The 13,247-nt window shown below is 50.7% G+C and overlaps 1 protein-coding gene across 2 annotated transcripts in view; it reads left to right on the top strand.

Annotated features, from left to right (window-relative positions):
• Positions 1 to 1,352: 1,352 nt before the first annotated feature.
• TESC (tescalcin) overlaps positions 1,353 to 13,247 on the top strand; it is a 63,861-nt gene continuing 51,966 nt past the window's right edge. For both annotated transcript variants that reach the window (XR_009697376.1, XM_061169941.1), the window contains exon 1: positions 1,353 to 1,527. Coding sequence is in view for 1 of the 2 variants with exons in the window: in XM_061169941.1 (XP_061025924.1) it covers positions 1,470 to 1,527 (58 nt within the window). In the remaining variant the exon portion in view is untranslated. The remainder of the gene's footprint in view (positions 1,528 to 13,247) is intronic.

The raw sequence follows: 13,247 nt of genomic DNA, 5'->3' as shown, positions 1-13,247 counted from the left end.
CAGCCAACATTTCCCCAGCTTGGCTAGGTCTCAGCACTGCCCGTGCGTGCGAGCTTTGCAAATGCACATTCCAGGTGCTGCCCCAGCTCTGTGAGTGTCCTGACAGAGTGTAAAGGGGAGCTGGATTTTCAACCAGGAGGGGGCTGATTCTGCTGCTCTGGCAGGTTTCAGGAGCCCCCTGGTGACTCTGAACGGCATCCTTGTCCCTGCAAGGGGCTATAACCCTCAGCTTGGAGGTATGGGCACCTGGTTCTCAGCTCTCCCTCCCCAGCGCTCTGTGACATGGATGTAGGTGAGCCGGCTCAAGTCTCCATGACCGCCACCGCCCAGCACTATCAACAGAGCCTGGCACCCAGGACAGACCCTGAATACATGCCAATCCTTGATGGCCACGTCACCAGGCACTGTGGAGCACAATGGTCTGGGCTTGAGACAGGGAAAGTGTTGACTTTGAATTAATGCCCTGGCTTTGTGACCCTTCTGAGAACCAGTTCCTCTGTTGTAAAGTGGACATGATTCCACAGCGGCTCTCTTGCGCTGTGTCCCAGGCCAGGCCTCTCTGATGTATGTCTCATTAACTATTATTATCCCCATCTTAAGGAGAAGGAATCATGGTTAGATAGGTGGCAGGATTGGCCGGGGTTACCCAGCCTGGTTACGGAACCCAACTCCTTCAGCCAGCTTCAGGCAAAACTTCTCCCAGAAGGATGGCATCCTCTCTGGTAGTTTGAAATGCAGCCTCCTGGGCCCTGCCTGAGTCAGAATCCCTGAACCTAAAGACTGAGAACGTCCCCACCCTAAGCAACTAGGCTGAGCAGCTAGGACAGGCCAGTCTTGTACGTGGGTGTGCCCACTTCATCAGGGTGGGCTTTCCTGGAATAAGCCAAAGCAAGCCCCCCCACTTGCGCATTCAGGTTGGATTATTATTATTATATTATCTTTATTGCTGTTCACCATAGAGATAATTAACGCTGTCCTTCTCCATTGTTCCCAGGGAGTTTCCCTCCCGACATCTGGGAGGATGTGTAGTGGAACAGGGCTGGGGGAGGGCATGGAACCTCCGTGGGGTCTGATCCCTCCTACCTATACCCCCAACTCTGCTCACACCTTCTTCCCAGAGCCGGCAGGGGTGCGGAGGGGGTGAGGCGCGACGAGCACGGCCGCGGTTGCGGGGAATGGGGAACCTGGGTCCCCCTCCTCTCCCCACCCCTCTCCCCGACGTTTCCGGCCCGGGGCGGGGCGCTCCCCACTCCCGGCAATACGCGAAGCCGGAGCGCACTAGGACCGTGGCGCTCCGCCCGCCGCCGCTATAAGAGGCCGCCCTCGCACCCCACGCGGAACCCGCGGCTCAGACCAGTTCCTGGCGTCCCGACCTGTGTCGGACCCGAGGCCGGACCTGCCGTTGCGCAGCCGACGCCAGCCCAGGGCCTGGGAGGAGCGAGCGCACCCGGGCCCCCGCCGCGGGCACCATGGGCGCTACCCACTCCGCGTCCGAGGAGGTGCGGGAGCTCGAGGGCAAGACGGGCTGTGAGTATCCCGCAGGGGACGGGGGCGGGGACTGCGACCGCCGGCCGGCTGGCACGGGGGCTCCCAGCCCACGGCCACCCGCTTGGCTTCGGGCCACCGCGCTGTGTGACCTTGGGCTAGTAGCTGGCTCTCTCTGCGCCTCAGTCTCCCCCTCCTTCAAATGGGTCCCCGCCGGCCACTTTGCAGGCTGCGGTGATGCTGAGTAAGTGTCGCGGCAGCTCTGCCTCGGAGCTCTCGGAGTTGGCTGGGAACCCCTGAACCTGGGACTGCGGACCCGGGAGGGAGCAGTGTCCGGGCTCCCGGGCCCGGGAGAGCTAGCGCCCATGGACGCTCAGCTGTCGTACGCGACCCGCACCTGAAAGTCGTTTGGATTCAGGATTACGCAGGGGGAGGAAAGTTTTTTAGTCGGCGGGAGCTGGGTGGGAGCTGGGTGGGAGCCCAGCCCCGCGACCTTAGCGCGGGTGAGCGGGTCTCTGAGCCTCCCGTCTGTAAAATGGGTTCAGGCGGTTCCCCCCCTACCCTCCCATGGGTAACTGGGAGGATTAAGCGAGGCAGCGCCCGAAGAGCACTTTGCTGGAGCCCGGCGACCTTCGTGGAGCTCGCCCGGACTCCCGGGCCCGCAGAGGCTGTGCGCCCCGTATCCGCCCGGGGCAGGGCGCACCGGGAGGCCGGGCTGCGGGCCGAGCTGACCGCAGGGGAGTGATGGCGGAAGCGCCTGACCGCCCAAGTCCAGCCGGGCTGGGAACTTGACCCTGGGCCCTGACTTCGGGGCACCCGGTTCTATTACGGACTGTGAAGAGGGGTGTGGACTAAAGACCGAGAGAGGTCAGGTGAGTGGGCAGACTGGCTTTGGCAATGGGCAGACCGGGTGTCAACCCCGCCAGCGCTACTTCCTGGCTGTGTGTCCTTGGGCTAGTCACTTTACCTCTCTATGTCTCTGTTTCCTTCTTTCTAGAATGGGGTTTCTGTTAGTATCTTGTAGAGAAATGCTCAAGAAAACGGGAGCTGCAGCTGTTATTTCCAGTCAGGAGCTGGCTCCTGGTGCCTGCTTCGAGTTCAGTGCAGACAGTCTGCGTCCATGGTTGATCAGCTGGAGGGAGCGGCCCCGCCATTTGTGCGTGGGCTGAAAAATGACCCCTCCTGACTCCCAATCTGAACCCCTGACTCCCAATCTAAACACCTCTTTCCAGGAGAACTGGGTGAAAATTACAGAAAGCCCTTAATAATTGGTGTCTGCGTCTACACATGCATACATACACAGACATGTATGCGGACACCTTCCTGTGTACAAATATAGAGCTATCTTCAACTGGAGAAAAAAAGAGTTGTGGTGCATATATATCATATGGAACCCCCTTTTTTTTAAAGAGGGGGAATAAGAGTATATTTTTGTAACTTTTATTTGCATCAAGGAATTAAGAATAATGAATACTTATTGGGGGATTTGGTAGAAAAGATGAAGGGGGAGTGAGCTTTTCACTGTTAACTTTTTTATGTTTTCATTTTGAACCATGTGTGACTATTTCATTTACTCAAAAAGTTTTATATAGTTCAACCCCAAGGCGCACGTGAGAGAGGAGGTAGGATTCCTGTCACCTGACTTTCTTGGATTTCCCCTGTTTTTATTATTTCTTGAGTGCCCTCTGGCTGCCTTGAATCTGGCTGGTTAGAAATGGGGGTTCTCTGAGGCTGGGATCTCTGCAGGAAGGGTGGGCTGGCTGCAGTCTCTCAGGCAGCCCCCGTGGCAGGCAGTCTGGGGGAATTCCATCTGGTTGTGGGTTTGACAGGTGATGGGGCTGCAGAGCATGCTGGGAATCTTGTCAGTTTCCTGGGCCCAGCCTCCTACCCGGATGATAGAAGCTGAGGGTTCCGTGCTTTGTTGCTTTCCTAGAGGTGGCTGATGTGACTTCCCTTTTTGCTGCTCAGAACTCAGATTTCACACCCCAAAGAGGGAGGGGAGACAGAGGAGGGCAGGGAAGGAGTTCTGAGGTCAGACTAGAGGGGAGGATAATGCCTTCCGTTATCTGAACTTCAAGTAGGTGGAAACTTCCCCCTAGTTCTGTGAAAGGGGTTGGCACAGTCTGAGCACTTTTATCCATTCAGACCCAGAGAGGTTGATTTCCTGAGGGGAGGTGCACAGTATAAACAGATCAACCCATTGGTGTCAAGTTCTGTGAAGAAGATACAATCCCACGGCATGAGAGTTGGGGGAGGGGCAAGGAAACATTTCTTTTGAGGGGACCAGGAGGGCTTCGTGGGGGAGGTGATAATGGAATAGACCCAAGTAAGAAGGAGCCAGCTGTGTGAAGACCAGTCGGAAGTGCATTTGGAGCAGAGGGCACAGCAAATGCAAAGGTCCTTTGGCAGGAACAAGTTGAGGACAGTGAATGAGATTTGTATGAGATGAGGACGTGGACATAGGGCTCAGGTTGGGATGGGAACCTGATTTAAGGAGTCTTGATAGGTATGTAGTCTTGGGCAAGTCATTTATGCCCTGAGTGCCGCAGTTTCATGCACTATAAAATCGGGATAAAAGTGGTACCTTCCTCTGAGTTGTTGGGAAGGATTAAGTGAGTGAATTCACGTGAAGTATTTAGAACAAGCACAAGTGTTTAGTATTATCAGCCATGCTTTAAATACATTGATAGGTCCTGGTTGCTCTGAGCCACAAGTAAGAGTTAAGTCTTGGTGCCACTTCTTCACAGCTGCATGACCTTAAGCAAGTCGTTTTACCTCTCTGAGCGTTAGTGCTCCCACCTGGATCATGGGGTGGCGGTATAGATTCAACAAGAGGGTGTATGTTATGTGTGGCAGTGCTTGACTTGGTATGGGAACGTCAGCTCCCAGCATCCTGCGGGCTGGGTGGAGTGTTCCTGTAAGAACCCTTGGGAAGCATCCCTGAGAAGGGGGAAGAGCCTAGGTCCAGGGCAGCCAGAGAACAGGCTGTGCCCACAGGGTTGCTAGGCTTCCCCCGCCTCTCTGAGGACCAGGGTGGTCCCTGATTTGAAGAATCAGCCTGGTCCCTTTGCATGCACTCTCTTGGAATCCTCATGGTAATCCTCCAGGGAAGGTGGTACTGTGGCCATTTTACAGAGGCTCAGAGGAGTAAAGCAACTTGCCTCCCATCCCACAGCTCATACGCGGAGGAGTAGGGGATCTCAGGATCCCCAGGTTCACTGTCCTGCCACTGCTGTGCTTTCACTGTGTTTCGTTGCCCCTCAGATTTCTAGGAACCCAGAAGGGGTAGGAACAGCCTGCCCGTATATTTTTCTCACCACCAGGCCTTTGCACAATCTGTTCCCTGTGCCTGGAGCACTCTTTCCATCTCACATAATTCGGCATTTACATATGGCCGTACTTCTGTGACCACCACCCAGGTGAAGATCGCGCACGTTTCTTCTCCCCCCCCCCCTTTATGAAACTCATGCTCTTCCTCGTTCAGAGCTCAGTTTAGCTATTGTTTCCTTCCAGAAAGCCATCCCCGGCTACCGTCCTTCCTACCTTTGTGTGTTAAATGCCCGTCCTCAGCACTCCCGCAGCCCCTGCATTCCCTCCCATAATAGCTCACATCACACCCTGTTATAATTGTCAGCTTTGTCACCTGCCACCCCCTTGAAACTTGGAGCTCCCTGAGAGTGGGGAGTGTACTCAGTACCTTTGTACTCAGTGAGAACACAAGAGGTTCACGTTGAAGGGGTGAAGGCCCTGGGGACTTTATAAGCCAGGGAGTATTGCCCAGGAGCCAGTGTCCGGTATAAAATCTAGTGCCACACCAGCAGCTGGCCTTGGCCACGTCAGCCCCGCCAAAAATAGGCCTGAGCGCCAGCTCGCTCACGCAGGGTATCCTTGGGTCCGCACGCCCACCTCTCCTTGCCTGTCAGAGTCTCATCGACTGATTTAAAACGTAGACAAGTACTCCCAAACATCTTTTCTGCGCCAGGAAAGCTGACTACCTAGATTGTTAAAATTCATATTAAAAACCCGAGCGAAGGCATTCTGGTTGTGTGTCCGAGTGGTGAGCTGGCCTTTCTCCGTGGCAGGCGTGGTGTCAAGCCCAGTGTGTCCCCCAAGGTGTGACGTGGACGCTGGACTGGAAGAAAGGAATCACTCACGGTAACGTGTTCCCTGTCACCACCTTGAGCTGGCCTGGAGGTGGCCCCCCCCTTCCTGTCCCCCCAACCCCGTGTCTGCTCCTGGAATTGGAAAGGAAAGAATACGAGGAGGAATCTGGGAAAGGTGGAGGGGTCTATTTTTCCTTCAGGCTCCAGAACAGCTCCACAGGCATGTCTGTGTAGATGCCAAGAAGCTGCCAGAAGGAAGAAGAAAAATCAATCTCCCAGATCTAGAGTTCAGACCTCATGATAGTTGGAGCTAATGTTTATCGGGCGCCTGTCATCTGCCAAACACTGTGCTGAGCTATGAAGTTTCCCCGCAGTGGCTCATGGAATCCTCCCAGGAACACTGTGGCCTTCCCATTCCAGAGATGGGGAAGTCAAGGTTGAAGAGAGGACGTGACTGCCACAGGCCACTGAGAAGTAGAGGCGGGATTCAAGTCCTGGTCTGACCCCCGGGCCTCATCCTTTGGGGAGGGAACCAGAGATGCGGGAGGCCTAGTGTGGCCTGGGCTGGCTTCTAGGGGTGGCACTGCATTTTCCACTGGAATCTCCCGGCTGGGCAGTACTCCTGGGTTATAAAGTCTTCAAGCAGCCCCAGACCACAGCCTCAGCCTCTTCACCCCATGCCACATTCCCTGGTGCACCAGACACCTCCCCTGCCTTCCTGAAGCTCGGGGCCTTGAGGGGTAAGGGCGGACCGGCCGGTACCACTGTGTTCATCCTGTTGTCACCAAGGCTTGTGAAGCTAAATGGCCAACAAGACCTATTGGCTCCCTTTCCATTTCCTCTGGGGTGGACCGTGGTTTTAACTTGGGATCCTTGGGGAGTCTCTGAAACCCATAAAGTGGGGTGCAGAATTGTGTCCGTGGGGCTCTGGGAGATGTGGACCCTCAGCTTTCCTGAGATCCTTAAAACAGTGAAGATACATTCCACAGTATGTAAATCAGACCCCAATAAGAAAACAATAATAAGAGCACTTACATTTTTTTAGAAGAATGAAAAATGGTGGCTCCCTGCTGAGGGAGGAACAAACATATCTGGGAGGACTGGTCCCCAAAGGCTGAGCTCTCGGGGGCCCTGGGCGCAGTGGTCAAGACCACAGCAGGGAGGGCCAAGTGACCCCAGCCCTCTGGAACCTTTACTACCTTGGTCGGGTGGGTTGTCCAGACCTCTGTCCACTCCCTGGGTGCTCACAGTGTGGAAACATGCAGGAAAGGGCTGGGTAGCAAGTGAACTAATTCCTGGGCACCGAAAAGCGCCCCCTGCTCTGGCCCATTTTGCACTCTGTGCACCTGGATCCGGTCATCCCGTGTTAGCAGTAGCTGCAGAGTAGGGCTAGGAGGCCGGTGATCATCGGGCTTGCCCCATGCGGCAGTGCTGAGATGCCTGGTCCAGGCCGCAGCCCTCTCTGAGCCGCCAGTTCCACCCCTTTGAAGATATGGCGGTCAACGAGATGGTCTAGAGCTGTGGATGAGGTAACAGCTGCTCTTTCTTGGGCCTTTTCCATCCATGATCTCATCCTCCTAAGAGGCCAGTGGGACTTTTGTTACCATTTACAGATGAGGAAACTGAGGCTCAGACATGCAGGTGACTGCTCAAGGTCACTTAGATGCATATGTATAACTGAGTCACTGTGCTGTACACCTGCAACTAACACGATTTTGATATTATAAATCAATTATACTTCAATAAAAACAAAGAAAATATAATTTAAGAAAAGATCACTTACATGCTGTGTGTGGAACCCAAATTCAAAACAAGGCCTCTTTAATGGTATAGATGATCTTACTTGCAAAGCAGAAGTAGAGACAGGGGTAGAGAACAAATGTATGGATACCAAGGGGGAAAGGGGTGGGGTGGGAGGAATTGGGAGACTGGGATTGACACATATATATTATTGATACTATTTATAAAATGGACAACTGGTGGGAACATGCTGTATAGGACAGGGAACTCACCTAGTGCACTGTGGTAGCCTAAATGGGAGGGAAGTCCAAAAGGGAGGGGATATCTGTATGTGTATGGCTGATTCATTTTGTTGTGCAGTGGAGGCTAACACAACATTGTAAAGCAACCATACTCAATAAAAAATAAATAAAAATAAATTTAGGAATACACTGTAAAAAAACAAAAAACAAAAAAACTCTCTTTTTTGGGTGCAAGGAGAAACTGCCTCTCCCATGTGATATAACATAGGTGGAGAGTGTGAGTGACCCCAGGTCGTATTATCTGTGAGAGGTAACACTGCTGCCCCATGACCTTGTTAACAGTGTTCCACACACTTGTTTACCCAGTTGGCAAGGGGAGAATCGGACCTCAAGGCAGATAGTATTAGTTCTGGGTGATGTGGAAAGTTCTAGAAGTGTGGGCTACGCCCCCCCTCCCCCCCAAAGCCCCGGGGAGGGCAAGCTTGGTGATGAGCAGTGTGAGGGGTATGGGGAGGGCTAAGAAGAAGAAACCCCCTCCATTTCCTGGGTCTGACTGTGTGGCTCACGTCTGTTTCAGAAGTAGTGTTTTCTCTGTGTGAAAGCAACTGGCAATCCACTCCAAGACTTCCCAGCTCCACGGATTAGTAGTAATTAGATCCCTTATGCATCTTTCTTTCTCACCTCCCCCATCCCCACGCTGGCAGGATAATTTTTCTGTGAGTTAATGGTCCCCAGAATGCAGCCTGGAATTTAATCACTGCTCAGATATGCCATACGGCCCAATCCAACAGACAAAATGCCTTGATAAGATGCTTCTACTTTTGCAAAGCACTTTAGTATCTGCTATCTCAAGCCCGGGGAACAAGGCATTCTTGGCTCAGGAGTGCCCACTGCTTTGGGAAGATAAGGCAGGGCACCTTTTCCCAGCCTGGAGAGGCTGGGCAAGGTGACGAGGAGGAGCCTGGCACCTTGGTCCTGCCAGCCATCCTGTCACCGGCTCCATCTTTATTATTAATTCATAAAACCAGAAGGTCAAGTGGGTGATTTCTGCCAGTGGTGGAAATCACCTTAAGCGCAAGGACAGAAAGGCCCTTTGTTGTCCCAACAGTGTGACCTTTGTGGACGGGCAGGCTGTCAGAAGTGGGCCTTCTGTTCTCAGCACAGCTCCCTGGGAGGTGAAAGGGAGCAGTTAGGTCTCAGGGCCCAGGTACCTCTGGGAGGGAGGGCTGGTGGCCAGGCAGGAGACAGCAGCATGGTTGGTGTGGCTGAGTTATACAGCGATGGAAAGAGAAGGGGGGGGGGGGCCCTTCCCAGCTCCTGAGCACCCATGCCAGGGTCTCAGTGATCAGAGAACCCCAGCTGAGCACCCAGCACTTCACAGGCCTCACCCACCTGGTAGTTCTCAGGGGTTCCCTTATCTTGTCCTCTCCTGCATCTCCAAGGCCTCAACCAGAGTTCCACGTGGCCACAGACTAGCCTTCCACCACCTTGACCTTTACCAGCAGGTAGATGTGGGTTTGAATCACGACGCTGCTGTTTACTGTCTAAGCAAGAAACTTCGCCTCCCTGAGTCTTAGTTTCCTCATCTGTGTGATGGGAATGTGTCCCAGGGCTGCTGTGAGGATTGAATGAGAATTTGAGTAAAGCTCTTCACACGTCATAAGTGTTCAATAATTGTTGGCAGGTACAGATGATTTCGATTGTAAACCTTTCAGAAGCTGGCCATATATCTCCTTTTTAAGGGTATTCTGTAACTTCCGTCAGTAATTCATATTACTTGTGACACATCTGCCATCTTTGACATGCCTCAAGTTTGTCATTTTCTTGATGTTGTGCTAATGATCGGGGACCTTAGCATGCTTTAATTTGTATCACTCTGTAGTATTTTTTCTTTAATTTAAAAACCTACGTATTGGTTTTTGTTGTATGCAGACTCTATTAATTTTTGCAACCATTCTTCCTTACAGATTCAGTTTCTTTTTTTTTTTTTTTTTAGTATTTATTTATTTTGGCTGTACGAGGTCTTAGTTGTGGCATGCAGGATCTTTGTTGCGGCATGCAGGATCCTTTTTTAGTTGGGGCATGCGGGCTTCTTAGTTGTGGCATGCGAACTCTTAGTCGCAGCATGCATACGGGATCTAGTTCCCCAACCAGGGATCAAACCTGGGCCCCCTGCCTTGGGAGCATGGAGTCCTACCCACTGGACCACCAGGGAAGTCCCCAAATTCAGTTTCTTCTTATGTAACACACCTTTCCATGGAGTTTGCAACGAGTCTCTGTGAGTTGTCAGCTTTGTCTGAAAATGTCTTTATTTTGCCAGGCTACAGGAATGATCATTTGGCTGGGTATAAAATTTGAGGTTGCTGCATGGCACTGAGTTTTTGGTCTCTCTTTGCTGTTGAAAAGTCAGCTCTTTTGTCTGATTGATATTTCTTTGTAGAAATCTGCTTTTTCCCCTTTGTTTAAAAATATTTGTTGGTGGTGTTTTTTAGGTGCTTTGTGTAGGTGTGGATTTAATTTATCCTGCCTGGGAATGGTTTATGCTGTATTATTCTAAAAATGACTGATATCTTTCATAATGAAGATATTATCTCTCCCCTTTCTCCTAATCTTTTTCCTCAGTAATTACTTTTGAAAGGTGATGAACCGTGTCATTCTGTCCTGAATGCCTCTTTACTTTTCTTGCATATTTCCTACCTTTTTGTTGCTCTGTGCTGTATTTTGATTTGTTTCCTTAGGTCTGTCTTCCAATTCACTAATTCTCTCTTTAGCTATTACAGCTTTGCTGCCTTAACCCAACTTAGTTTTTTAAATTCCATAGACTTAAAAAAAAAACAAACATTTTTTAAGTTCTATAAGGTTTTCAGATTCACTGCTTTTGTCATAGGGCACTGTTCTTATATTATTTGTAATAATTTAAAGCTTACTGTATAGTTTCTGCTGTCTCATCTTCCTTGGGGGTCCATTCCATTTATTAATTGTGTCTGCTGATTCTCCCATATGGTGATCATTTGCTGTGTAGTTTGGTTTTTGATTCTGAGCTCATCTTTGGGCTGGCTCCCCCCTGGTTTTCACTCATCTCCAGATTCATGCTGAGGCCAAACCAAGTGGAGATGGGCTTAGCTGAAGTACCTCCCCCATGAGAGTACCCTGTGCCCTGGGCTATAGAAGTACCTCACACAGTGCTTTGCATTTGTTGTTCTGGGTACCTTAGGGCTTTCACTGGTCTGGAAACACTTTTTACATTAATTCCTCAATTTGGCTTTCCTGCACCACAGAGATTTGGATTTTTCTCTCGTGAATGACACAGGCCTGGAGTTTTGATTCATCACAGAGTCCCCCTCCTCTGCTCTGCACCCTGCCACCTCTTCTGCAGAGTCAGCTTCCTTGTTGATTCTCTGGGCCAGCAGGGAACATTTTTCTGTCCCACCTTATATGGAGAGGCAGCCCTTTGTGCTCTAGCTTTTGATAGGAGTCTCACTTCTAACTCATATGGACCCAAGGCCACTGCTGTCACTCAGTGGGCTAGAAGCCACACCCTTTGCTGTGAGAGCCTGGAAATATTCTGGTACCCCTGGGCCACCTCACTTGCTGGGTCTGAGTGCCCTCCTTGCTTCTGGCACCTGGGGATTTCCCTTTCTTTCAAGCTTAGTGATGTCTTAAATTTTTTTCTAATTTTATCCAGTGCTTCATAGGTTCATAGTGGAATGCAAAGTCTGTGTTAGCTCCTTGTAGAAGGAACTGGAGTTCTTTTTTTTTTTCTTTTTTATACATTTTTAATATTTTTTTATTTTTTGGCCATGCTGCGTGGCATGTGGGATCTTAGTTGCCCAGTCAGGGATCTACCCCGTGCCCTCTGCTTTGGAAGCGTGGAGTCTTAACCACTGGACCACCAGGGAAGTCCTGAAACTGGAGTTCTTTACCTAAATGTCCTACCATAATAAGCCCTCGTGCTTTTGGTAGATCTGGAGCTGAAGACAGTTCTGGAAGAATGTGAAAACCAGTTCCCTAGAGGCTCTGAAAAGTGCCCAAATCTCCGCTGATTAACTGTTGCTTTTCTCCCTTCCTCCTCTTTAGGCTTTTTGTTAAAATGGAGACATCTCTCTTTGTTTAGTGATGTAAATGGTATGTGTTCATTGTCCCAGTCATTTCTTAGTTTTGGCAGACAGCACAGCAGATGGTCATGAGAACAGATTCTGGAGTCACAGACCTGGGTTCAAATCCCAGTTCTGCCACTCATATCTGTGTGACCTTCAGCGAGTGACTTACCCTCTCTGAGAGTCAGTTTCCGTATCTGTAAAATGGGTGTGATAACCCCCAGCAGAGGCAGGCACTGTGATTAGACTAAATAAGATCATGTGTGTCAAGTGTTTGGCTTAGTTCTTGCCTCTGAGTAAATGCTGACACTTGGTGGTTTTTATTTCTGCTCTAAGGCAAATGGGAAAGAACAGAGGCTAGCCGTAGGAAGGTGAGTGTGGATGAGCAGAGCATGGTCTGTGTGATTTTGAGAGTCATGCTCACCCACTCTGACAGCTTTCTGAGTTGTCTCATTGCTCATGAGGGGAGAATGTTTTCTAAAATCATGTCCCTTCAGTCTGTCCCAGAGTCCCCTCCAGTCCTGAGATTTGGAGGATTCATTCTGTGCAGAAAACAAAACAAAACGAAATATCCTAACAAGACCCTCGGTACTTAAAATAAATGCCGTCCTCAGGCTGGCATGGGCCTGGGGCAGCTCTTCCTGGGAACCCCTCAGCTTTTGCACTTACAAAGCGGGTTGAAGTTTTCGAGCAAAGGGTTGAAAGCTGCTGGAGGAAGGCCAGCAATTAATCTTCTTGTCGTTGCTTCTGCTTTGGAATAGAGTGAGTTTGATAACTTCATTCTCAAGACCGAGTGCACCCAGGTGCATCTTTGGATTACTTTAAATTCCCAGCAGTGAGGTGTGGTCTGGAACGTGTACATGCCCAGCACATGGCTTCCAAGGGGCAGGCAGGTGGAGGAGAGAAGCAGGGCATCCGGCACCGTGAAGCATCTTGTGTGTGCCAGGCATGTGAGGGAGGGTCCCTTCCAGGCTGTGGAGGCCGGTCCCTCGCTCTCCCTCCCCAGGCCCTGGCTTAGTCATTGCTTGGGCTGTAATTCCAGGAGGTACACAACTTCTCTCTCCCCGGGGATCCTGGAGGCAGCTGAAGAGCCGCATAGGTACCGTGAGATTATTGCTTTGGGGACATAATAATAGCAAGCACGGCGACTCCAGGATCTTACGCTTCTCCTGCCAGGTCCAGTGCTGAGTGTGTATATGATTTCTTTTCAATGGGGGCAAAATTCACATAACATAAAATTTACCATCCTAACCATTTTATTTTATTTTTATGATTTATTTATTTATGTTGGCCGCACCGTGCGGCTTGCAGGATCTTAGTTTCCCAACCAGGGATTGAACCTGGGCCCCCAACAGTGGAAGCGTGGAGTCCTAACCACTGGACCAACAGGGAAGTCCCCCATCTTAACCATCTTAAAGCATACAATTCAGTGGCATTAAGCACATTCACGGTGCTGTGCCACCATCGCCACTGTATTTCCCGACCATCTTCATCACCCCAAAAAGAAGCTTCAGCAGTCACTCTAATCTCCCAACTCGTAGCCCCTGGCAACCACTAACCTACTTTCTGTCTCTATGGAT

This window comes from Eubalaena glacialis, chromosome 15, assembly GCF_028564815.1.
Source record: "Eubalaena glacialis isolate mEubGla1 chromosome 15, mEubGla1.1.hap2.+ XY, whole genome shotgun sequence".
Taxonomy (NCBI): domain Eukaryota; kingdom Metazoa; phylum Chordata; class Mammalia; order Artiodactyla; family Balaenidae; genus Eubalaena; species Eubalaena glacialis.
Note: the sequence above shows the minus strand (reverse complement) of the source record. Positions and strands in the feature narration are given on the sequence as shown.